General features: G+C 40.1%; 1 protein-coding gene across 2 annotated transcripts in view; it reads left to right on the forward strand.

The window, feature by feature from the left end:
• The window catches only part of MEIS1 (Meis homeobox 1), a gene marked incomplete at its 3' end in the record, with an annotated part of 150,968 nt that overhangs the window by 113,403 nt on the left and 15,331 nt on the right, over window positions 1-22,234 (forward strand). For both annotated transcript variants that reach the window (XM_080711147.1, XM_080711148.1), the window contains one exon: window positions 9,772-9,848. In XM_080711147.1, coding sequence (XP_080567273.1) covers window positions 9,772-9,848 — 77 coding nt within the window. The remainder of the gene's footprint in view (window positions 1-9,771; window positions 9,849-22,234) is intronic.

A 22,234-nucleotide genomic window follows, 5' to 3' on the forward strand; every position in this document is an offset into this window, starting at 1 on the left:
GTGGGAAAATTAGCAGTAGAGAATGAGCACCAGTTCCAGGGGTCTTGAGTCGTATTGGGAGCGGCACCAGTTCTCCATCCCTCTTGATCTCTGTCTCTTTAAAAAAAAAAAAAAAAAAAAACCAACAACAACAACCTCTCACCAAATGTACTGTTTTGCTTCTAACGTAAGGATACTTTATACTTTATACAAAGATTTTTTCCTGAATACTTAATGCCAGACAAGGCCTCTGTAAAAACAACAATGATGACCATCAATAGACCTATGACAGATTGGTCTGATAGTATTTCATCTTCTTTGCTTTTCTCTTAAAGGCTTCAAAACCCTTTCACTTTGATTCTTAATGTGGAAAAGTGTTCTTCTGGTTGGTGAGGGGTCTCCTTTCAGCCAGCCTGCTCTCTGAAATAGAAGAGATGAGCTGTATATGTAGTTTGAAAAGGATTCTTTATTGGAGTCTATTGAATAAATCAGTCATGAACTTTGCTTCCAGAAAAGTGGTCCAGTATGATATGCTGTTGTTCTGTCGTACTTGTTAAAGTGGCATTTGTGGGCAAGAGCCTCATGCTGACAGTCTGCTCTGAGCTTTCTTTAGTTTGGGGCTGGGTGCTGAGAAAGACAGGGAACTTGAGTTTTATCACACTGGAGTTGCACAATGAGAAGCGAACTTTGGCAACAGACAGACAGACAGACAGACAAAACCCAGCTAGCACCTAGAGTGGATTGGGAGGAATTATACACTGCTGCTAAGAAGGAAATGCAGAAGGCCAGAGTGATTAAGAGCGTGCACAGTGGAGCTGGCTTCTCAGTATCAGAACCTAGCTCCTTCCTACTTGCAAGTAAATTAGATTCTGTGCCTCAGTTTCTTGTGCAAAATAGGAGTAAGAATGCTTGCTTCTTAGACGTGAATAAGGTTTAAGTGGAAGACTACCTGAAGCAGTGAGAAAAGTGTCTCTACAGAGTCAATGCCACGTAAGTGTCAAAGCAAGCAAAACCCGAACTGTTTGGGGAGTAGCAGAATTGAGTGAGAAGGATGAATAATTGTTGAAATGAGGCTGCTGGTTTTCTGACATTCATCTGAAGTAATCTACTTACAGATGCTAGCTATGGATTCGGGGATGCCTCTATGTTCAATAACACTCATTCATTCATACAACAAATATTTATTGGGCACAGAAGGAGTCTGGTTGCATCATAAATGGGAATAGCATTGGCGTGTTTTTATTAGTAGTCTACGAAAATGAAATGCTTTTGAATGTAATTTAACTCATATTTGATTAAGAATCATGCAAGAAATGAAAGTAATTGGAAAAACACACACACGCACCAATTTATTTCAAAGCAGACAATTTAAGGCATATTGCAGTGTGGTTGTATGGAGTAGCAGGCATTTGATTCTATGATCCTTAGGGGTGTTCTTGCATATAACCCATCATCATTCCTCTGTTTGTGAGCAATGCTACAAACACTAGTAAAATGATGGACACAGTAGTTTGCATTGAGTTTTCTATCTCATAGCAAGATCTACTTTTGCTACCATTAACAGAACTGAGTTGAGAGGTAAAAGATACATATACATGTTAAGATAATAGTTTCTTTATCTAATGGGGAGTAATCATCACACATATTCATGATTAACTCCTCAGGATTGAGTAGGATTGCTCTTTCCATCCTATAAAAGACAAAGTACTGTGGCAGGGAATTTCCCCAACTTGTATGTTACCACCAAATTTCAAACCCCAACTCTACGACTTAAACTTGAGAAAGCCATTTGTCCTTCTTGCACACAAGTTCCCCCATCTATAAAATGGGTATAATAGCTATACCTCCCTCTGATGCTTTTGTAAGAATGCTCACCTGTGAAGTCTTTGGAATAATGCCTGATACCTGCTCTTATCCTAATGCACGCTCTGATCACTACACTCTTACGCTCTTACTAATACTGGTAAACTACTATTAATAAAGCCCCTTTGGCCGGATGCCCAAGAAAGAATGTGAGGAAAGTCCTGGTGAGCTAACTTCTCCCCGAAGGCTGCCTCTGCAACTTCACCCCCAGAGCAAAAGTGGTGGGTGTTGAGGCCAGGGTGCTGGGTAGGGAGATAGAGCCCTCGCGCGCGCTCTCTCTCTCTCTCTCTCTCTCTCTCTCTCTCTCTCTCTCTCTCTCTCTCCACTGCACACCCCACCTAATAACTTTGTTCTAATTTTTTTTTTTGAGGAAAAAGGGTAATGGAGAAACCCCCATCAGTGGGAGTGTAGCCAGGTCGGGGAAACTGAGGACAGACCTGTCATCAGCACCAAGTACCTGTGAGCCCTTGGGCTTGGTTTTTGGTCTAATTGCTGCCCAGCTTTCCCATCCATGAAAAGGAGGGGGACCAGGAGCACAGGAGAAAGTGCCTGTCTTGTGTTTGTTATACTGACAAACACTAAGAATTCAAATGAGATATTTAAAATAATTCAGAAAGGACAACTAAAAGTAAACATGAGTTTTCTCTTTTTTCCTTCTCCCATCTCTACCCCCATTATTTTTTTTAATTGTCTTTTTTGTTGTTATTGTTCTGTTTGTTTCCTTTTATAACCATGGCCTTCTACTGAGAGAATCAATATTCAGGGAGTTCATTAATAATCATAACTGTTCAAAATAATATTAGCACCCTTCATGGCTTTTAATACTGTTAGAAAGAAGATATAAATAATTGCTAATTTAGTCTTACATTTTATGTGTTTTATGCATATGCTTAAAAATACTCCTGTATCATTCATATAGCTAATGAAGAATAGATCAAAAACATCATTATACTTATAGACATTCAAGCAACTAGCTAAAAATTCCCAAATACAAAGAACTTTGAAATCCCTTAATATCTGTCACCTTAATTAGTGTGATGATTTTATATTTAATTTACATTTAGAAGAGTCTGGGAGATAAACTCATTGAAGCAGATAAGACATTTTATTATTGGCCCCTTATAATTGGCTATAAAGTAGTTTTTCCTTCTGTGTATTATAAATCTGGTCTCCTTAGTATGAAAAACAAAGATTATGATGAAATATTATCCAGCATTCCACTTTTCCTTCCACACCTATGTCATCTTCATGGGATAAGATCTAGTCTACAGATTCCTACTTGACTCTCCTACCAGCACACCTCTACTGGCAACTTCAATCGTGGTTGGATGTACCAGAAGCCGGAGGGATTGTCTACAGAATAACCGCATTTGCCTTCAGAAAAAGCAAGTGCTAAACGATACACTGAGCACAGCTAGTCTGAGCAGCTAGGCGACCTGGGTGGTGGTGATGGAGAATCAAGAAGGCAAGGTCAAAATTCGGTGCCCGAGTTGCCTGTGCCCCCAGCGTCTCTGGCTTCTTGGCCAGCGTGGACCCTGGGACACTGCTGCCCCGGGTTCTTCTTTGGCTTGCAGCCTGTGTGGGGACGCGGGACTCCACTGCTGTGCATTCAGGCTGCGTTCTCCTCCTGCACTCTACTCTGCTTTTGTAATGCAAATTCGAGGCACAAAGTGTCTCTTTGATAATGTGCAGTCAGGAGACAAAAAAGCATTCACGGAAACAGTAAAACTAATTCATAAAGCTGAAAGACAATAGGGAAGCATTATGGATTTTCTTAAAGGAAAAAAAAAGTATCCTAGATCAATGTAATTGTCACAGTGTAGGCTATTCATAGTCAGTGCAGAAGGGGAAAATGGCTGCGAGTCTGGAGTGAGAGAGAAGTTTTGGTAGGAGAAAAAAATCCACACCAAAATTAGGTTAAACAAATATATTTGGTTTGCCTATTTCCGCCTATCTTTCTAGAGCTCAAATATATAGCTACTATTTCAGTTTTGATCCTCAGTATTCCATCAGCAACAAAAGCTCTGAAATTTGAAAAGAGCACAGAGACCTAATGGTTAAAAGCCATATGGTAAATTTTTTTTTTCTTTAAAGGGAGTATCTCTCCATCACATACCAGAGTTTAGCTCAAGGTCAACTTATATTAATGCATTAAACTTAGCTGTGGAGGAGGCAGAGGGCTAGAGGAAAAAGGATAAAAAGAAGTTCTGAAATTGTTCTTCTAACATATTCAGCCAAGCAACAGAACATTGCCTTGATAAGGCTTATATTGGACAGTTGCCATAATTCCTCCTGTTAGATCGGCTCCTCCGGTGCCGATTCCCATACCTTTTAAAGTATAGCATGTAACATTTTGCTTGAAAATTGCTTCCACCTCTATTGCTTTGTTATAGCTGTTTGGCAGTTTCGGGATGGAGGCACTTCTGTGTCACAAGAAATTACTAATCTGAGGCTTGAGAAGGGGCAGCGTGGCCTTCCATTATCTCACCGGCGAGCTCTGTACAGGATTATTTTCAAATTTCTGCTGCCATTACAATGTACTGTTAGAGTGGGCAGGATGGCGAGGGAGGAGACGTTATTGAAACTTGGTTACCAGGGTAGATAAGATAAAGTTCATTGCAGCCCAGGCATCCACATATGCAGCCAGGGCGGACCCTTTGATGAAAGAAGTACATTTGGCTGAGGACGTTGTTAAGATATAGGGCTGGACGTTTTCCATCTGCGTGGACCGTCAGGTTTCTCTCATTTCCCATTGATGCTCATCTGCAAAAGTCTGCTTGACTGCTAATATAAATACATTTTCTTCCAAAGGTATTGGAAGCTCCACATACCAGATAGCCAGCATCAGTGCCTCCTCTGCCGTGCCAACCTTAATAAAAGTTTGTACAACACTGAGATAGCTTTCTTTAAAGTTGCCGTTGTCTTCCTTTCTTTTTCTATTCCTTGTGGATGGTAAATTGTCAGTTCAGACTTAACTTACACATAAACTTAATTTTAAGCCAGGGAAGGCAGTGCTTCCCTATAATCTGAGTACTTGGGAGGCTGAGACAGGAGGATCACGGTTTTGAGACCAGCCTCAAGCAACCATGGGAGACTCTTGGCAACTTAGCAAGACCCTGTTTCAAAATCAAAAAAATAAAAAGGGCTGGAGGTGTAGCTGGGAGGTAGAATGCCCTTGGGATTCATCTCCAGTACAACCCCCTCCCAAATAATTATTAGGTCCTTTTCAAAATTCTTTTAGCTCCTTCCATTAAGCAGGATGCATACTCTATGGATCATTGTAAGTTCTGATGGGGCTGCTGGGCGATCACTCTCTATACAGGATTATTATTAGAGGTCACCCTGCAGATCAAGAAATACACCAGGAGTGGCGGCTGGTTGAGAAGTCAGAGTTTTGATTATGGAAACTATGGTCATTTTGTGAGTTCTTCCTTTTACCCAGGGTTACATTGCCCATAGGCCACTTATTTTCCCTCTGAGTCCAGCATCCCTTCTCTCTCCAGTGAAACCAGCCTGACACGTGCGTTTAGGTTAAATGCTGGCTGGGAGGGTCAGCTTTCCCCATACATAATCGCTGTTTTATGGCTTCCCTCATTCCTGAGGTGTTAATGCAGATCAAATGGGAAACACTCAAGACCGAGCCCTTGCAGCTACCGAGATGCCTGGCTCTCCCCTCTCAATCGTTAATTCTTATTGTAAGATCTAAAGGTAATTTTGTTTGCTCTCTTAATGCCTTGCAGGTCTCCCAGTGGCCCTTACATATCCTTTCTCAAATTCCCATCTTGATCAATTGTTTGCAAATAATTAAGCTTTTAAGAGATAATGGCAGGAGGCTAATGGGCACAACAAAGGGGAGGTCTCCCTCACTGTCTATTGGACTCTGGTCAAATTTGCTTTGATATCCCAAAGTGATTAGTTTGATTGGTGTATCAAGCCAGCACAATCAGTCTTAGCTTCACAAGAACCTACTGATCTTTTTTCAACGAGTGTCCTTGTCATTTAGAGGTAATAAAGCAAAGGTCTTCAGGAAAATGGGGAGGGGTGACCACCGGAGACCCTTAGTTGCAATAGTTCGGGAATGAGTTTCCCCTTTTCTCCCTAAAATGACACTAGACAGGGATTGCTCTTTATTTCTTGCAAAATGACGTCTACCTTTGCTGGCTGACATAGTGTGGCCTCACTAGCCCTGAGGGTGGAACGGAACAGGGCTTTGGGTGTTTTTCCAGCAGCCTTGCCTGTGGCATGTTGGGTTTTTGTCAAGTCATTTTTTTTTATCTACAAAGAAATAACTCATACTTGTCAACAAAAATCTTATCTGGTAAAGTTGCATAGGATCTGAGCTCTTTAAACTGACTGGGTTTCAGTTTAAAAGTTTCGTGAATTTTTGTGGATTAGCTACATGACGTCATGACTTTCATGTGATTCTAGCAATTATAGATTTTTTCGAAGGAACTGAAAGTTTGTGGAACACCAAGGCCAAGAACCGCAGTAGAAAAAAAACCCAAAATATTCATTTGACCTATCATAGACAAAGGTGTAGGAATTCTGTTGATACCTTTGTTCCGCCCTTAATGATGGACAAATTGTTGTGGCATATTTTTGCCCAGGCTCATTTATTTCTTTATAGTATAGTATATACATACAGACAGACAGACATATAACTATCCTGAACAACTGAAAATTGTGTAACAGAGACAAAGTACTGGGTCTCCATAGCTTGAGGCTGCCTACCAATTATGCTGCGTGAAATTAGACACGGTTTGTTCCAATTACTTAAAATCAGATCACATGAAAAGTGACAGTGGCAAAAAAGGCCTTCCTAATTTTATGATATTTAAATTATAAAATCAGAAACTACATGATGTGAAGAAACAGCTGAAATTTGCACTAAAATTTTGAGAGCCATGTTGCCGCTCTTTGATGAGTCTAATGATCCAAAGAGAATTTTTCTGACACGACTTGCATAAATAAAATGTGAATTCCAGTTGCATTATCAGGATGTATGTAAAACTTGCTCACAAATGGGCATGCAAAAATACTCTGGAAAACACAGGACAAATAAATTACTGTGACAACTCTCAATTTTCAGAGTAACTAAAGATCAATGGCATAAATATTAAGTTTTATCCAGTTCTGGTCATAACATTAAGACACAACTAACAAGACAGGGCAAAAGGTGTTGCTATCTAACTGTACTGAAGAGGGACTGTTGACATGTTCATTAATTCTATTGAAAAATCACTGCAAGAGATTTCCATGGGAAACGGGAAGCAAACAGAATTACAGAAAATGTTATAGCTCAGAAGTGGGCTGTGTACATGTTCACAACTTGGTGTGGCAAATGTGTCAACAGCTGGGTGTGAAATTTTGCATATTTCAAAATTTACTTTATAATTCTTATTGGGTACTACTGGAAGAACTGTAAGCATGAATAACCCTTAACTTTAGTGAGTCCTAGGGCTTCCCCATGACAAAGCTAAGGGCTCCAAAAGTTGTCCGTTGTTCAAAGTTGCATAGATAATAAGATGCAGCATCATTGACTGTATCTAATATGGTCATTTGCATTATATACTAGCACTCAACTGATGTGGACATAGAACTACTATATTTCAAGTATAATTCAGGGTTCTGTTCATAAGATAAGAGAGTCATTGGTTGTGTTGTGTGACACACCTTTACACAAGTAGGAGTTATGTTTTAAACCTGAGAATAATGGGTAGCTTTTAGCTCAGTATCCAATAGTGAGATTTTGGCCTCACTGCCTGGTATTAAATTGAGTAGGGTCATTGTCATCTATAATCTTAGCCTATTATGAGGTTTGTATACTTTTATTTGAAAAGAGTGGGTCAACACTACTTTTAGGAATGAAACAAAGTAATATCATGATATCAAATTGGATTGTTTATATTTTCTGTGGGTTTTGAAGGGAATTTTATTACCGGTTTTGGCATTGCACCTGAGTGGAAAGTATCTGTGCACCTTGATAAGTTATAGCTCTACTTTTTTTTTTTGGCAGAGATATTTACTGATTTTCTGTTATATGCTAGTCTGGGCTCTGAGAATGGTTAATAAGGCAGGTGAGATGTTTGCAGTTGGTAATGTGTTGGAAGAGTCTTCCCCACAAGGAAACGAATCATTAAAACACATATTTTAGAGACAGCTGCTTGCTATTAGGCAAATAAGGAAAGGATTGATGTGAGATGATGCGGTAGGATGGGGAGTGGGCAGGGTAAAGCCTGACCTTTGAGCTGAACCCTGATAGTAACACTGGAGCAGGTGTCTGAGGGACTGGAAGATGCTCAGTGTGTTGGAGAAACGGAAAGAAGGGTGGTGTGGCCGTGCAAAAGGGTGGGACAAGGATGAGAAGGCAACAGAATCCACAAAGGGGATGGGACCGGAAGATAAGTAGATGGCGGCTGTATGGGGCTGAATGGGGCTGGATGGGGCTGGATGGTGGCTAGTCTTGTGGACATTCCAGTCCTCGGGAGGTATGTGAACAGGGGACATTGATGGGGATGAGAGGAGGAAATCTCACTGACCCATGCCTGTGGCTGGTCAGCCCTTCCCCTGGTCAGTTTTCTCACCTGTAAAACAAGAGAGATGATAGATTCCATTTGTGCCACTCAGAGGGATATAATGGGGATTAATTACCATCCTGTCCGTAATATACTTGGAGCTCTTTAGAGAAAGGCACTATATTCCATGAAAGTAAAGCCTTATTCTAATTGTGTATTTATTGATTAAGTGACAATCAAAGACAATGCTTAAGGGAAAAATTGCTATTTCTCTACTCTGTACAAACGAATCCCATGTGTACAGATATAGAACATATTTAAACTTACATATAAGAGCACCAAAGTGGTCATTAACAAGCCTTTTTAGCATTCAATCAGACATTATTAATGAGATTAAAAGCTATGTTAATTAGTATTCAATAGACTAGAAATTTACTTTCCATGGCACAGATAGTTAAATTGAGGGTTGGGGGATGCCCTCTACCATTCATAATATAATAGAGGGTTGACTCTCAGAATAATTTTATCTTGAGAGAATTTAAAGGGAAGTCATGTTTCAAGCCAGCCAGTATCTCCACTGTTGGAAGCCACATTCTTCGCTGCTGTCCCAGGCTTTAGATTTAGATATACTCAATTATTCAACAAAAGGTGTTTCTGCCCAAACTAATTATAGTAGAATTCCAAACATTCTCATAAAAAGGTACAAAATTCATTTTATTATTTAATCCTGTAATTTTATCCACTTTACCATGATAAATCTAGCTGAGACTGTTCTTAGCACACAAAACATCCTGGTCTTTGGCCTTATATTGGCCTATGCTCAGAATCCCAGCATGTGGTCACATTCAGACATATTGGATTTTGTTTGTTTGTGCTTGGCCAAAGAGCTAAAATGAAGAGTGGCTTAAACAAAATATACCCACTTTAATTTTGCTATTTGTATCGCCAATATGGTGTTTTGGAGGGAGAATGTTGCACTCGAGTGATGGGAACCTCGGCTGAGATGGTTGATCAGAATGGTTCTCTAAAAGTCCATGTTTTAATGAAAAGAGAAAACAAGGATGAAAAACTTTTATATGGTTAAAAAAACTCTTATCTTTATTTTAGTCCTGTAAAATAGAGTGAGGATCACCCTCAACTTTCTGCTTTTGCAACAAACATAAACTTGTTAAAGGATAAACTCAGTATCAAGGTTCTGCAAGTATCCTAAGTATAGCTGTTTATACACTTCACTAATCTTTGTAATTGGCTTGTCTTTTACTGCCATTAATTAGATGATGTAGTATTCCATTAATAAGAGTGACACACCTCAGCATTTTTACCTTTAATTATGGACTTCGGTAGACACTTGGGTTATTGACAAAATGGCCTAAATATTTCCTGATGCACACTTAGCGTTTTTATTCTCTTTCAGCACCCTTACCCTTCTGAAGAACAGAAAAAGCAGCTGGCACAAGATACAGGACTCACCATCCTTCAAGTGAACAATTGGTAAGCAATTTGGCTCTGTGTTTATACACAGTCTGCTTCCCCCTCTGGCAACCTGCAGCTACTGTTTTGCATTAAGAAGCCACACCCAATGGCTGTTGCTCTCCCTGGGACTTGTTGATCCTAAGGTGAAAAACTGTTGACTAATATGTGATAATACTTCCTAGTATGGAAAAGAAAACATAAAGTTGCCTTCCACCTTCTTTATACATTGACAGGTTTTATGCATATCTGTGTTTAATTCACCTTCACTATGGCCCTCATAATGAATCACTCTTTTTTTTGTTGTTGTTGTTGTTGATGTCTTTGTTTTTGTTTATGCTCTGTTTCTCTTTAGGACAATCCATAGAGTAGTATCATCCTATTGTCTACAAAAAAAAAAAAAAAATCTGAGCCAGGCGTGGTGGTTCACCCTTGTAATCCTGGCATCTGAGAAGCTGAAACAGGATCATGGTTCGCAGCCAGCCTTAGCTACTTAGTGAAACCCTCTGCAACTCAGTGAGACTCTGTTTTAAAATAAACAATACAAATAGGGCTGGGGGCGTAGCTTAGAAGTAGAATGCCCCTGGGTTCCATCCCCAATACCACACACACACCAAATCCACCATCACACCAATCAGTTTTCAATTAATTGAATAACCTATATCTTTTAGATTGTTAGAGTTACGCTTTCAAGAGTGGTCTTCCATTATCATTTTCTTCCTTGAATTTAACACTTACATGGTGGTGTTTATTGAAGAACAGTAAGAATAAGGTCAATGACACTTACAGTAAAAAAAAGAAAAAGAGTGGTCATCTCTGTATGTGTATCCCCTGAATACTGAAAAGGAAAAATTGTGTAGCTACATAGAAGCTATTCAAAACCTGATGTACTTCGGGGCTGTGCAATACCATTTCTAAATAAAATGTAAAGTCCTGACTTGTGGTGAGGCTGGGATTAGATACTAAATATCAGCCAACAATATTTTGTCTTCATGTACAGTGATGTGGCAACGAGGCTTTGAGAAAGGATGATTTATTACCTTTTGTGAATGTGCTGAAAGCCAGGTTTCAAATAATCACCAAGAGCTAGTGTCATATTTGAAGGGTATCGAAATCCAATCTCCCCCAATACTAAGTGTATCTAATTAATTGTCCTAATATTTTTAGATTAGTGTTTATGATGACGAAACCTTATCTTCTTTGAAGTAAAATCCAGAAAAGGCCCAAAGCCTGGTCGGGGGAAGGGGAGAACTGGGAATAGCAGTTTGCAGACAGAAGTATTTCTTTCTGTTCAATAAGTGTCAAAGATTAATAATAGAGAATCTCTGATTACATGGCCTAATCCATTTTGGTGAATAAATTTGTTCTTGATGTCCATTGCACCTACATGAACAGACCCTTCTCTGTTAGTGAGCCAGGGAGCCTTTGGGAGAGATTTCAGATATATTAAACCCCATTACAGAAAATGTAATTTCTGTCAATATAATCCCGTGTATTCTTCAATTTAGTATTTTAGAGATAACAAACTACTTACAATATATTTGCCTTTGGAGGATTAATTTACAAAGTGCACTATCTGCAAGACACAGACAGACTCACATAAGCATTGCTTGTAAGTGTTATCAATTTCTATGACCTTACCGCAGCCCTGAGAGATCAATTTGTACAGCCTCTGAGCCAGTGGAGAGCGAGCCAGCCAAAGGCATTCTACATCTAAATGGGTTACCAAGAGTTGTGATGCTGCTGAGGTTTTTGTTGTTGTTGGTGGTGGTGATGGTGGTGATTTCTTTGCTTCTTTTTACCTGTGATCGTATTTTCATTTTCAAGACTGTTAATATTGAATATTTGGACTCAGTCTTTCAAAGGTCCTGGATAATATGATAGAGGAGGCTGTCGATTTTATACATGCACCTCAACTCATAGTTTTAAACCTAACCTGATGGAGAGGCGGTCTCAGGACAATGGGGGTTGTGCAAACATGGCCTTTCCCCAGGAAACATTCTGCTTTGGGGGTAAAGGAGTGGTAGGGTGAGCTCCCTAATTAAGAAACGCTGAAGAGCTGCAGTTCAGGTGATCTATCACACATGCCATCTCTCTTCCTCCTCTCTGTTGCTAGCAAACTCCATTCATAAACATAGTTACCAGAGAATAAATGAATGCCGGTACAAGTTGCTTTCTACAGGCAAGCCATCTTATGGGATATTGCTTGTGATTGCAGGGGTAGTAAGGATTCCTGTGACACGAGGCAATATAGATCTCTATCATTGTTTTCCTAGTTGTATGCACAATCTCTAACGGAGAGCCACTGTGCTCACAATTGGACTTTCTCAGTTTTATAATTAGGAGGGGGGAAAAGGACCTTTAAGACAGCTGTAGTGCTCACTATACAATAGTTTTTCAAAGTCTACGCAGACTTTAACTTACTTTTGCAGTACTGGGATCAGACCTAGGGACAGCTAGCTACACCCCGGCCCTAAATGCAGACTCAAACTCCACACTGATATCCAATTCAGCACTAGTATATAACTTATAAATTGCCCTGCACAGTGGCTCATGTCTGTAATACCAGTACTTGGGAGGCTGAGGCAGGAGGATCATAAGTTCAAGGCCAGCCTCAGCAACTTAACAAACCCCCCAGCAACTTAGAGAGACCCTGATTCGAAGCAAAAAATAAAATTGGGTGGGGGGGTATAGTTCAGGGGTAGAATGTCCCTGATTTCAATCACTTTTACTCGGTTATTTGGGATAGCACAATTCTCTGCTTACCGGGCACAGGGTGCTGTACCATGTTCTCCCTTCTAGTCCATCCTGCTCTTGAAAGTGGCTCTTGCTTATACTTTACTGCTTTGCATTTGGCGATTGTTTCAACCCTGAATGACCTTGCTGTACAGGATGTCCCTAAAGTTGCTAAAAGATATTGAAGAAATTGCTTTTCCTTAGGTTTAATGAATAATGGCATTCCCGTGTTTGGCTTGAGCTTTTAGTAATTTATTCATTTTCATCCAAATCTTCTCTCTTTTTAAGAAGCTGGTAATAGGTTTATTTTCCTTTGGGCTTTGAGGGAGAAATATGGTGCAAAAATTGGGGACACCCAGATGGCACCATTTTAAATCAAAGATGTCAGAGAATCTTAAACTCTGGCCTATTGGAAAGCAGAGAGACTATGGAGTGGTGTCCTTGTTATTTTTTTGTAATAAAAAAAATTAGATGAAGCTCTTCTGAAAGTTCGTAAACATTTTTTTTTTTTTTTTGGTAGTACTGGGGGTGGAACCCAAAGGCTTTCTACCTCCGGGCTATACTCCCAGACCTATTTTATACTTTATTTGGAAACAGAGTCTCACTAAGTTGCTGAGAGCCTCACTAAGCAGCTGAGGCTGGCTTCGAACCCGTGCCATCCTCCTGTCTCAGCCTCCCAAGCGCGGGGATTACAAGCATGCACCACCACACCCGGCTCTAGAAATAATAATTTTTTAAAATGATCATCGGTGTTTTAGCACTTCTCCTTTATTTCATTTAGCCACGACTTCCATAAATTTGTGTCTTCCTTCTTGGATTCTCTGAAACTTGTTAACACACATGTACATTTTTGTATGAACTCTGAGTCACTGTTGAAGAGATTTCACAAACTGCTGAAGGGCAGGTTGGGTGTAGATCAGTCATAATTACTGGCAGCAACATAGTGTATTGAAATATGCAATATGTAAGTGAAAAATACAAACTCATGTCGAGTGGCTAGCTTGTCATAGAAACCCTGGCTGGTGCAGCTCTATATTAAGCTTTGACTGAAAAATGAAACAAAAAAATCTCTCACATCGTAACAGTTCTTTTGCTCCATTGCTGAAATAATTTTATACCTCTCTAATTAACATAAGGGATATATGCTAGTGAAGTGGACTAAGGCTGAAGCAAATGGGATTTGAGGGGTAAAAGGAGCAAAAGAGAATTTCAGTGTAAAAGAAGAAGAAATATTTTATTAATTAAGAGAAAATATGAAAGAAAGAGTAATTGTGTTAACTCATATTTGGCCTATGTGTCAGAATAAAAACAGAGAAGACATCTGAAAATGATTGGCACCTAAGCCTGATGTGGCGCACGCCTGTAATCTCAGTACTTGGGAGGCTGAGACAGGAAGATCACAGGTTTGAAGCCGGCCTCAGCAACCTCATGGGGTCTGCCACAACTTAATGAGACCCTCTTTACAAAAGAAAAATAAAAGAGGGCTGAGGGCACAACTCTGAGGTAAAAAGCCTCTGGGTTCAATCCCTAATACTACCAAAATAAATTAATTAAGTAACTAATTAAAAAAATGATTGTCATCTAGCTGGACATGGTGGTACATGCCTGTAATCCCAGTACTTGGGTGGCTGAGATAAGATAATTGCAGGTTAAAGATGAGCATTAGAAAATTAGTGAGACTTTCACCAACCTAGGAAGACCCATTTCCAAATATTTTTTTTTTTAATTGGGGGTACAGCTTGGTAGCAAAATGCTTCTGGGTTCAGTTCTTAGTACCCCCTCCACACATACACAGTATTGGCATCCATACTTATGACACTTGGCTCTAGAATGGAATAGAAAACTCACTAGATGAAACATTGTAGGCCAAGTTGTGCCTATATATTTTCTGAGGATCACGGTTCGAGGACAGTCTCAGTTACTTAGTGAGGCTCTTTGCAACTCAGTGAGACCCTGTTTCAAAATAAAGAATAAAATTAGGGCTGAGGTTGTAGCTCGGAGGTAGAATGTCCCTGGGTTTCATCCTCAGTACCGCAAAAAAAAAAAAAAAAAAAAAAAAAAAAAAAAAAAATTACCTAAGTTATATAATTTATCTAGGTAACTGAATATTTTCCAAAACTATCATCTTCCAAAACTAATTGCCTAAATAGTTCAGTCTTTCAGTCTTGTATGTTGTGGTAAACTTAGACATAAAGCATCATTTTGAAGTATAACATGCATCATAAAATTATGTTTTCTCTTTTCCCTTTTCCTCCTCACTCCTAAATATAATTTTATCCAAGAATAGTAAATAATAGCACTTTAGGGTTTTGATTCTTTGTTTTTTCGTTGTTGTGGTTATGACAAACACCTGTGCTATATCAGCAGTAAAAACAATGTGCTGAATAGTTCGTCATTTAAGTAGAAACACCTTAAATTCTGAGATATAGGTGGTTAGTTGGGTATCTGAAAATTTCGGTAGAACTTCAAAGAAAACATACAAAGTCAATACTTGCTCTTTTTTCTTCTGACTAGATAAAGTTCATTTTTTATATTGAAAACATGAGTATAGAATAGACAAATAAAAACTCCCTTATATGTTTTCAATCCAGTGTTACAGACCTGGAAATTCCCAGTGATGGAAACTTCCGCCTTCTGATTGTGTCTGTCCTTGCTGGACACCTTAGACACAGCCTGTCCCGGCAGAGTTGTAGCTTAGGCTGCAGTGAATACATTTTATAGTTTCTTTGTTTACTCCTTTTTACCCAAGCACCTTCCTAGTAAGGCTTGATATTAAATGATTATCCCCTTATGCTCTGAGAAGACAACATACAGGTTTTAGGCACAATATATATAGTCTATGCAAAATATAGTATGTAGATAGAGGGAAAAATCTCTCTCCATCAAAAGGCCTGTAAAATTCCATGGCAGCCTCTTAACATCTGATATGATGCTGTTCAGAGCTGTCCCTTCCTACAGTTCTCAGATTTAGGGTACATATCAGATTTTGCTAGTTAGTTCATTCATTCACGCATCAGTCACCCTCCCCCTTTTTCTTCCTTCCTTTCATCTTCCTTCCTTTCTTTTTTCTTTTCCTTTTTTTGTGACACTAAAAATTGAAATTTTCTTGTGGTACTAAAAATTAAAATTTTTGTGTCTCAAAAAATTGAAAAATTGAGCCCAGGGCATTCCAACTCTGAGCTTTACCCCTGATCCTATTTTATATTTTGTTTTTGAAGCAGGATCTTTCTAGGTTGCTGAGTCTTGATATGTTGCTGAGGCTGTCTTTGAACCTGTGATCCTCCTGTCTCAGACTCCCAAGTACTGGGATTACAGGTTTACGCCACCATGTCTGTCTTCCATTTATTACTAGTAGGGATAAAAGTATGTTATCCTTAGAGATTTATGCCATTGGCAGGTAAAAAATGTAAACTTATTTTTCAATAATCTGATCTCTTATTATAATAAACAGATTCAACAGTTAAAAGGTCAAGTTTCCTTCTGAGTCATGGTCATCATGTAGCAAATACTTTTATAAATCATCAAAGGTTCCATAAATACAAGTGCCTGCTTAGATGTAAATGTTAAAACATTCACAAATTATCCTTTCAACTTCTGTGATCTAAAAATCAATAGGGGTCACAGGGTTTCATGGAATTGTTCTGCTTTTTCTTCCAGCATAATTTAATAATGCATTTTACAGATGTTGTTTAAACATTAGGCACAGATTGTTTTGTCAATAAAGCTAAACAGAGGCATGACACAAAAGCAGGGAAAGCAGATGTAAAACACACACAGGCATGCATGTACACACACATACACACACACACACACACACACACACACACACACACACACACACTCTGGTGCAAATACAAGAAGCCCTGGGTCACTTGTTTGCTGTTCTACTACAAAATGGAAGAGCTACTGCAGAGTGATTTTCCTTGCTTAAAAATCACCTAGGGATGTTACAACTTCACACACAGAAAAGTAATTTTATTAAACAGGTGGTTTGACTTTCTCCCTCGAGAATTGAAGGGTAACCCCCATTTAAAGGAGATTTCCTAATGGATCAATGGAGTAACAAGTATCATGTTTTAAAAAGAAGAAGAAATATAAATAGAATAACTCCCAGCACGTTGCAGAATGTACTGTTGTTCTTCCAGCCTCGGTTAATTGCTGTGCTTTTCACCTTGAGTGTCAATTCTAATAATATTACCTTTACAGGCACTTACTCTGGGTTTAGATTATAGCAATCAGTAATACTCACTAGATAAAATACTGTCTGGTTGCTCATAAGAAAATATTGAAATCAGTCAAAAAATGTTTAGCTTGCATATTGCCGGAGACAGGGCTGGCCGGACGCCAGGCAGGGTATTATTAGGAGAGCTGAGTAAAGAGCTCGTGGGGACATGAGCTGTGAATTTAGAAAGCTTCAGGTATTGTCATGATAGAAAGTTTTGGGAGTTCAAAAGACACTGCTTTTATCTGCAGATTTTTTTAAATTTCCAGCAAACAATCCTCTTTGAAAATGACTCCGAGGACTATTCTGGATACTTGGCTGTAAGTTTCACCCTGTAAGTTTATTCAGCTTCTCTCCACTGTGCAAAACCACAGTCTTAACACTGTTAAAGATGAAAACTTTTTAGGAAGGGGTAGGTGTGGGCCTACTGAGCAAGATGGGAAGCCCTGCCTCTTCCTCCCACCGTGGGCCCCTGAGCCCAAGCGAGAGGAGAAACAGGGCATTCTGGGGCCTGGGGAGCTGGTGGATTTAGGAAATTTCAGATGCAATTCATGGAACCACCAACTCTGCTCCAGCCAGCAACTGGAGGTCATTTCCAGATCTGAATCCAGGAGGATCAGAAACGGTGCAATGCCTGAAGCCGAAAGCCAGGGCAGCCTGGGAGGTGTTTCAGGACCACTTGCCTAGACCTGGGCTTCCATGGAGCCTCAGAGTGGGGCAGGTTGGGAGGCAGGTCAGTCATGGGCACAAAGCTTCAGAAGAGCTACGATTCCTTTCAAAGCAGTTAAACCAGCAGCTGGGCGGTTGGCCCTGAAGGCAGTGCAGGATGTGGGTCAGCAAGCCTTGTTCTACCTCCTCGTTAAGCTCAATTTGAGTTTCACAGTGTCTGGGCACAAGTGTCTGGTCAGAGAAATGGAAAGAACCCCCGAGAGCGTGCAACCTGATGGAGCAAGACTCAACTTCAGTGTCCTGGGAAAAAAAGCACGGGGGCAAGGGGCTGAGAGCCAGCGTGGTCCAGGTGGAGCTTGACCACGTCCCACCCACAGGTGGCAAAGCGGCAGTTCTCCAGTAAACCTTGTGACTCCCTGAATTGACACAGGGCCAGTCAGGGAGAAGGGGGGGGGGGGATATGCAGGGGATGCTGGAGTCAAAGCATCCCATCTGCCTTCCCTACCTCACTCCAGGCAGATACCTTTTCTTGCTTAAGCCCCATTCATCTCCAGGAAGCGACAGCTTTCTCTAAAATGTTCAAGTAGCCCAGTGTGCTGGCACATGTCTGTAATCCCACTACTTGGGAGGCTGAGACAGAAGGATCGCAGGTTATAGGACAGCCTCGGCAACTTAGTGAGGCCCTCTGCAACTTAGGGAGACCCCATTTCAAAATAAAGACAATAAAAATAGGGCTGGGGGTGAAGCTTAGAGATAGAATACCCCTGGGTTCAACCCACAGTATCACGAATGAATGAATAAATAAATAAACAAATAAATAAATAAAGTGTTCAAGTAGGACTCGCTGGTCAGCACTGTCTGGCCTCTTCTAGACTGTGAAATAATATATCTCAAAGAGGGGGAAGGAGAATATTCTAGAGCTGATCTAATGCCAACTCTACCAAAGAAATGGGGGAGGGGAGCGTACTTTGATAAAGAGACAAACAGGACAATTCATTTAAAAGTTGCTACTTTTCCTCCTTTTAAATAAACAAATCACGAACAGTAAAATAAAAAACTAGATGGAATTAAACATTATCGCAAGACATGAAAAACATGTGCGCTGTCATTTTAGGGTTCATAATAAAGATAAATCAGTTGTTTTGAGCAGTGTGCTGTGAGTCTGTGAAGGGCATGACAGATAATAGGCTTGAAATTTCTGAAGTTATTGTAGAGCAAAATTTGTTTTTTTCCTCAGGCATTCAATCTTTTTCTCTAGTAATTTTGTACATGACAAACTTTTTAGTGGGTGCATTAATAATCTATAAGTAATGGGTTGTCAGGTGTCAGTTAGATAAGATTAAAAGACTGTTTAAGCATTATCCATTTGCTTCTTTGCCTGAGTTTTATAGGTCAGGAGAAATAACTTTTTGAAATGTGGTTGTGTGCCCACACTTTTTTTTCCTCCTTTTCTTTCTTTCATTTGGCTCCACTCCAGGTATACGTGGAGGATCTGCATTGCATTACATAAATCCCGCATGTAGGAGCAGATTTGAAACTCACACTGTGTGAATCACGAACTGTCTTCTGTAAACGTATTTTCCTTTTTAAGTGTTACTCTTTGTCTTCTGGAAGGAACTCAGGGAGCAGACTCAGCTGAGGCCCAGAGGTTTCAGAAGTTGGTTGTTTCCTAGCAAGTCAGGCTTAGGTCTATTCTTGTCAAATCTGTCTTAAGTGTGTTTACATATAGTTTGCCTTTCTGGTATTTTCTGCCTGCACAGACCTGATCAGCACCTATTTTGTGTCAACAGTTGCTGAGGCTGGTGCTGGGTGATTAACCATTAAGCAAAGAAACTCTGAGCTGAGCCCAGCGAGACTCTCTCTCCTCTCCATTACATCGACTTCTTGCTTCAGGCTGCACCTACAGAAAACGAACAGCATATTTGAGTGGCTAAGAAGTCAGACCGAAATATTAAGAAATGCAGCATACATTGCCTTCTTACCAATAAAACAGTTTTCTCAACAATGGAGTGGAGCCAGGGACTCGGGGAGAATGTGCCTCCTAGGGCCAGTGTTGCCTGGGATATGGTCTGCAGCAGTCCGAATGCCCAGTGCTTTGTGTCAAGACTCAGGGCCATCTTCTGTTTCATTTGTAATTGGTTTTTTTTTTTTTTTTTTTTTTTTGTGTGTGTGTGTGTGTGTGTGTGTGTGTGTGTTACTAGAGATTGAACCCAGGGGCATTCTGTCTTCAAGTTATACTCCCGGCCCTTTTTACTTTTTGCTTTGAAACAGGGTCTCTCTGGGTTGCTGAGAGTCCCGCTGTGTCGGTGAGGCTGTCTTTGAACCTGTGATCCTCCTGTCTCAGCCTCCCAAGTGCTGGGATTGCAGGCATGTGCCACCCTGCCCAACTTTCTTTATTTTTTTAAGGAGAAAGAAGACATTAGAAAAAAAGAAAAGGCACCTCCAACAACATGAGCCGTGGTTGCTTTAGCAGCCTGGCCAGGGTTTCTCTCTCCAGTGCTCACATAATCATTGATGGGTTTTCTTCTCTGTTTTATTTTTAATCTTACAAAGCTCTTCCAAAAACCCGTTAATAAGAAAAATTATTAACTATCATGCTCTTGACACACGGAAATTGACAAATAAACAACAAAAATCTTAATCTGCTGGGACATTCTTGAGAGCTCCCTTTTCCCTTTATATCCTCTTCACCAACCAATGTCTACGAGATTAGATCCTATCACTGAAGAGGAGAAAATATTTCCTTTCTCAAACACATGATCTCTGTCAGGCCCCTAGGGTTTATTGGTCTTGGTTCCTAAATGTTGCCTAGCTCAAAAATGAGTGTTGTAGCTGAGTACAGTGATACACACCCATAATCCCAGTACTGGAAAGGCTGAGACAGGAAGATCACAGGTTCGAGGTCAGCCTCAGCGGCTTAGTGAGGCCCTCAGCAACTTAATGCAACCCTGATTCAAACGTGTGTGTGTGTGTGTGTGTGTGTGTGTGTGTGTGTGTGTTTAATATAGGCTGAGATGCTGGGATGTAATTCAGTGGTAGAATGCCCCTGGGTTCAATCCTTAATACCATTAGAAAAAAGAAAGAAAGAAAGAAAGAAAGAAAGAAAGAAAGAAAGAAAGAAAGGAAGAAAGGAAGGAAGGAAGGAAATGAATATTTTGTCATTGGTGAGATCTGGCTAAATTCTAGTAGGCATTATTTTGTTTTCCAGAGCAGTCTAAAGTCAAACACACCATGTGATTAAGTAATATATATTTAAGTTTTCAGTATTTTTACTCTAGGATGCCGAATCAAGTGTAAGGCAACAGTGTTGAAGACTGTGGTCCGGTACAAGGGTTTTGCTGGCCTGTATCACTGGAACATCTGCTGTGGTTGACTTTATTTGATCCCTTGCTTGGGTCAGAGTTCATATGTACTTGGAAGGGCAGGAGGTATGGGATGTTGAGAAAACCAAGGGAAAGAATTGTACCTGTCCAAAAGATGTAAGATCTCAGCCCCCACGGCTGGTCACCTGGCAATATTGTTTACAGAAAGGAAAGTATGATAGGATATGGCAGAGCTTCCCCACTCTCAAGGCCAAATAGGGGTTGGGAAGGAGAGACCAGAAGAGACATATCAGAATCATTCTAAGTGAATTTGGTAATAAAACGGCACATTGAGACTTAAATATTGTTTTTAGTCAAGCTGTTTCTTTTGAAATTGCAAATAACAAGGGAATATGTGATTTTTTTAAAGTATAGCAAAAAAGAGAATGGATTAAAATTTCAGAAGCCCTGGGCAACAGAGCCAGAGAATACAAATCCTGGGTGGGAATTTATGCATCATTTGACAGATGAGGCTCAGCAGATGATGTTAGACTACTCGCTGCTAATTAGAGGCAGGGATAGGACTGATTCCTAATCCATTGCTTCTTCCTTTCCACCAATATGCATTTCTTTTTAACAGCTTTATTGAGATATAATTTGCAAATCATACAATTCACCCACATAAAGCGCACGATTCGGTGGTTGTTAGTATGTCCACAGAGTCGCACAACCGTCTCCACTGTCAACATTAGAACGTTTTTGCCAATTTACAAAAGGAAATCCTGTGCCCTTTTGTTATTATCTCCACATACGTACGTCTTCTTCTCCATCAACTCCTGACAACCACCCATCTACTTTCAGGCTCTAACTTCGCCTCTTTTGGATATTTCACAAAAATGTGGTCATGTAATATGTCCTCTTTTGTGACTGGCTTCTTTTACTTCACATAATGTTTTCAAGGTTCATCTGCATTGTAGCCTGCGTTATGGGTACTTCATTCATTTGTGTAGCTGAGCAATACGTAGCATTTTGTACGTCCCGTCATCACTTGGTGAGCTTTTGAGTTGTTTCTGCCTTTTATAAACAATGCTGGACAAGTTTTCATACTATAATTATTTTTTTTAGAATCCTAATGACAGTGTCCCAACAAACTCTGTCTTGGGTTTTACAATTTGCAGAGCACATTTCCAAAACACTGAGTCCCTTGGTCTTTGCGATTCTGCATCTAAATACTGCTGTGATCTTGGGGCCAGGAAGTGGCAGTGTTCCTCCTCAGCCCCTGTGTTTTCTTTGGGCAGTCCTCTCACTCTCCCTGTCAGTGGTCAGATAATGAGTGATGCTGTTAAACAGAAGGGCAGTCGCCGGGCGTGGTGGCGCAGGCTTGTAATCCCCGCGCTTGGGAGGCGGAGACAGGAGGATCACACTGATTCTAAGCCAGTCTCTCTGGCTTAAACGACCCTGTTTCAAAAAAAAAAAAA

The sequence above is a fragment of the Muscardinus avellanarius genome (assembly GCF_963383645.1).
Source record: "Muscardinus avellanarius genome assembly, chromosome: 15".
Lineage (NCBI taxonomy): Eukaryota > Metazoa > Chordata > Mammalia > Rodentia > Gliridae > Muscardinus > Muscardinus avellanarius.